The 3,889-nt window shown below is 64.8% G+C and overlaps 1 protein-coding gene across 1 annotated transcript in view; it reads right to left on the bottom strand.

The window, feature by feature from the left end:
• Positions 1-3,889, bottom strand: part of LAMC3 (laminin subunit gamma 3) — a 72,147-nt gene that overhangs the window by 41,127 nt on the left and 27,131 nt on the right. The window contains exons 6-7 of the mRNA XM_006164351.1: positions 3,169-3,299; positions 703-869 (exon numbers count right to left, since the gene is read on the bottom strand). Coding sequence (XP_006164413.1) covers positions 703-869; positions 3,169-3,299 — 298 coding nt within the window. The remainder of the gene's footprint in view (positions 1-702; positions 870-3,168; positions 3,300-3,889) is intronic.

Below are 3,889 nucleotides of genomic sequence, written 5' to 3' on the forward strand. Positions count from 1 at the left end.
CCCGGGGAGCTCCAGGGCAGCTCCTGCAGACTGAGTCCTGTTCCACAAAATAGGCCATCCCCTCCCCACCCAGCTGGCAGCCAGTGGCCCAGGCTCAAGAGGACAGCCGGTTCCAAGGCTGAGCCACCACACGCAGCTGCACGTGGGGACACTGTTCCTTCCAGCAGTGGCCACGCCAGCCGGGATTCGACGCCCAGCGACGGCAGCCGCACTGAAGCCAATCAGAAGACTGGGGAGACAGGGCAGGGCCTGGAGCAGACAGGGAAGCCGAGGCCACTGCCAGGGGAGGTCCCCACGTCCCTGAGAAAGTATGACAGCACCTCCCTCCCCACTCTCTGCGGCTTGGCCATCAGAGCCACATCACATGGGGGCTAAGACATGAAAGGGCTGCCTGGGGCTCCCGGGAGAGGAGGGTGGGCAGGCACCCCGCGGGAGGGTGGGAGCCGCCTGGCTTCCATTAACAGCTGGAGCTGGAGCAACCATCCAAACAAAGGTGCAAGCTGGGGGGCCGTCTCGGCCCTCCCACCGCAGGCGCCTCTAGGAGTGGACTTGGCCTGGGGGAACCCACTGAGGGGGAAGGACTGAGGCTTAAATGTTCTCCTCTCTGCAGCCACAGCCAGCAGCACCTCCCCGCCCCCGTGAGGTTGCAGGGGCGCTTTCTGGCCCGCCCCGCCAGCCAGGGCCCCAGACCCAGACACTCACGCAGACACTCGTTGGCGGCTTCCGCCGTGCCCCGGGCCCACGGGCGGTCCTGGAAGAAGGGCAGGCAGCGCTCGCAGTCCGTGCCTGTGGTGTTATGCTGGCACCGGCAGGCCAGCCGCCCCAGGCTGTCGGGTGCGCACTCGCTGGCATGGCCGTGGCACTTGCACCTGGCAGAGAGCAGGGCAGAGGGGACTGGAGTCTGGGTGGGAGAAGCGCCAGCAGACAAGTGCGTAACCTCCAGGGAGCCCCGGCACAGGCGTGAACCTGGTGCCACCGCGGGTGCAGGCCCAGCTCTGGCACACTGGCTGTCGCAAGCGCTGAGCACGAGTGAACCCGTGTCACCTTCTTCAGCCCCGTTTACCCGGTGGAGGAGCTGAGCTCCCGGGGCTGCCCAAGGCCACCAGTTAGTAAATGACTCCTGCCACAGAGGAGCACCGCCTGGGGTCAAGAGGAACGCAGGGCTGCAGGGGAGGGCAGGCCCTGGTCGCAGGGGGTACTGTGTGCGGACCAGGGAGACGGCCTCCTGCAGTTCTCCTCAACTGCGTCTAGCAGGGCAAGAAGGAGGTTGCCCTGCTCAGGGGACAGCTCCAGACTCATCCCAAGTCCCTAACAAGTCTGTCTTCGAGGGGCCCACGTCCCCAGGCCACCAGCAGGACAGGAGACAGGTGGAATGGTGCAGGAGCACATGGGTGCTCTGGGGGCCACGCTGTGTGCTTGGCAGAACCAGACCCCATGCAGCCGCCATCCCTGTCCCCAGGGGCCAGACAGAGCCACTTGGAGGACAGCCATGGCTTCCAGCCCCCAGCTTCTCCCGTGTCAGCCCTGGACCCAACGATTAGCTCAGCTTCTTGCTGGAGTCTCACCGACGAGGTGAGAGGGACCTCAGTGCCCCGACTCCACAGGCGAGGGAACAGGCTCGGGCCTCAGAAGTGACAGGGGCCGAGTGGCAGAGCCTGAAGCTAAGCCCACCCTCTGCACCAATGCGCAGGCCCTGAGCTCCCGGACCGGCCTCGATGGCCACAGGGTGGCTGCCACGTGTTCCAACCACCCCCAGCAGCACTAATGAGTCTCCTCGGCCTGTGGCCAGGCCCCGGTGCTTTCTTCCACTGGTAACAGGCAGAGGACGCTGCTTCCTTGTGGGGTCCAGTGCAGGCGGCCAACACCCCACCTCTTCTGGCAGGAGTGGGGCGGGCACTGGGCAGTCTTGGAGACACTGGTCCCCAGGGAAATGGCGAGGTGCTTGGGGGGGCAGCAAATACCTCCCATCCCTGTGAAGGCGAGGGGAGGGTGAGGCCCTGGGGCCATCGTGGGCTGCAGGCTGCTGGGGCCACCTGCCCCCTGTGAGCAGCCAGCCCCAGCTGCCTGCCAGTCTGAGGGTGGTCTGTCTCGGCAGCTGGGGTCCAGATGTTCCCTGGCCCAAAGCCCCCCAACACCAGGGGCTGGCCTTGTAGTCTCCCATTCTGGAGAGCCCCCTCCAAGGAAGTTCGACCGAGACTCCTGTGTGGCCTGGAAGGGGCAGAGGGCTCCTCGACACCCCCCGGCCCTTCCCCATCTCGTGCCACTCAAGTTCCAAAGCGGCCTTCCTGGCTCCCACTCCCACAGCCACCTCACAGCCGAGCTGCGCCATCCTGAGCAGCTTTCAGGCGCGGGCTCCCACCCAAATGCCTCCCATCAGCTCTCCTCCCATCCACTCCCTCTCTAGGCTGTCAGGAAGTGGGGTGTTTTTAAAATCTGATCCTGTCACTGTCCCGGCCAAACCTTCGACAGCTCCCCACTGAGTGGAGATGAGAGTGAGCCTGACCCTCCTAGCTCAGTCCACCTCCCCGCACCCACCCTCCCTCCACTCCAGATACGCGGACCCCCATTGCAAGCCCCAGCTCTCCCCTCCCGGGGCCACGCCCAGCACCTCCTCCAGGCCTCCGCTTCCCCATGCCTGCCGTTGGGCTGGGCTGCATGTTTACTGGAAGGCAGTCTGACTGGGGTGAGCCGCCATGGGACACGGCAGGAACGCATCTGTCTTCCCTCCTTCCAAAGTAAGGCCCCCGAAGCCTCCGTGTGGAAGACACAACTGTGCCGAGACCCTCCTTGAGCACCCAGCACCTGTGACTATGTGCACTCCAGGCCCCGGGGTGGCGAGGGTAGGAAGATGAGGCCGCGGCCCTTGGGGCAGCCCCTGCTTCTCGGGGAAGACCGACGTGTGATGTTGGGGGAGAAACAGGCAACACACCACGTGCACTGGCCGGGTGCCATGAGAAGTGCGATTCAGCAGCATCTCCCTCCGCAGCAGGGAAGGGACATCTCCCGCTGAGGAAGAAGCGGGAGGGACCCGCAGGCTGAGGCAACAGCAGGGCCCCAAAGCCGGCATGTCTGGCAGAGGGCAAGCAGCTCGGGGAAAGAGATGGGGTGTGTGCCGCCCCTGCTGCCCTGGTCCTGGTCCCCGAGCCCGGTGCCCTGCCTCCCGCCTACCTGCCGCCCACGGAGAAGTCGGACACGGCATAGAAGTAGGACTGCAGCACCTTGGGGTCCTTGAAGATGTCGTCCCCGAATGTGTTGAGCCGGTCCAGGGAGATGAGGAGCTCCGTGCTGGTGACCCACTCCTGGGCAGAGGGACAGGGCCACCGTCAGCAGGTCCCAGTCACCTTGCTGGCAGGCCTGCCTGGCCACCCTGGGGCTTCTGGGACCCAGGAATAGCCACGCCTAGATCCTGAGAGCACTGCAGAAATGGGGACCCAGCATTTTGGGGTCATACCAGCCTGGAGGCCTGGCCCCTCAATAGCCATACAGCTTTCCTTGGGGTCCTGGAGCCTCCATTTCCCCATCTGTGAGATGAGAAGAGGATGTACCTCCCCGTGATGGTGTCTGGAGGATGGCATGGGGTCTAGTGTGTGTTCAGGAAGAGGGAGAGGTGCTTGGGGGTGGGCAGGAGCAAAAGCAGCCTGGTAAGACTCTGCTGTGAGGGCCCCGACTTCCCAGCGACTCCTGCACCCTGTCCTAGGGGTCAGCTGACCTTGTCCCCCGACTGGAGTGGGGTGGGCCTAGGCTTCTGAGGCCTCATACGTGCGACAGGTCACCAGCTCTGGGTGACGTCTCTCCAACCCTCCTGAATGTGAAGCCCCCTCGCCCCTGCTGCAGTCCCACACCCCCCGGTCTGGCACGGAGCAGACACTCGATTAATCCTCGCTGATCG

This window comes from Tupaia chinensis, unplaced genomic scaffold (assembly GCF_000334495.1).
Source record: "Tupaia chinensis unplaced genomic scaffold, TupChi_1.0 Scaffold143602_1, whole genome shotgun sequence".
NCBI classification, from domain to species: domain Eukaryota; kingdom Metazoa; phylum Chordata; class Mammalia; order Scandentia; family Tupaiidae; genus Tupaia; species Tupaia belangeri.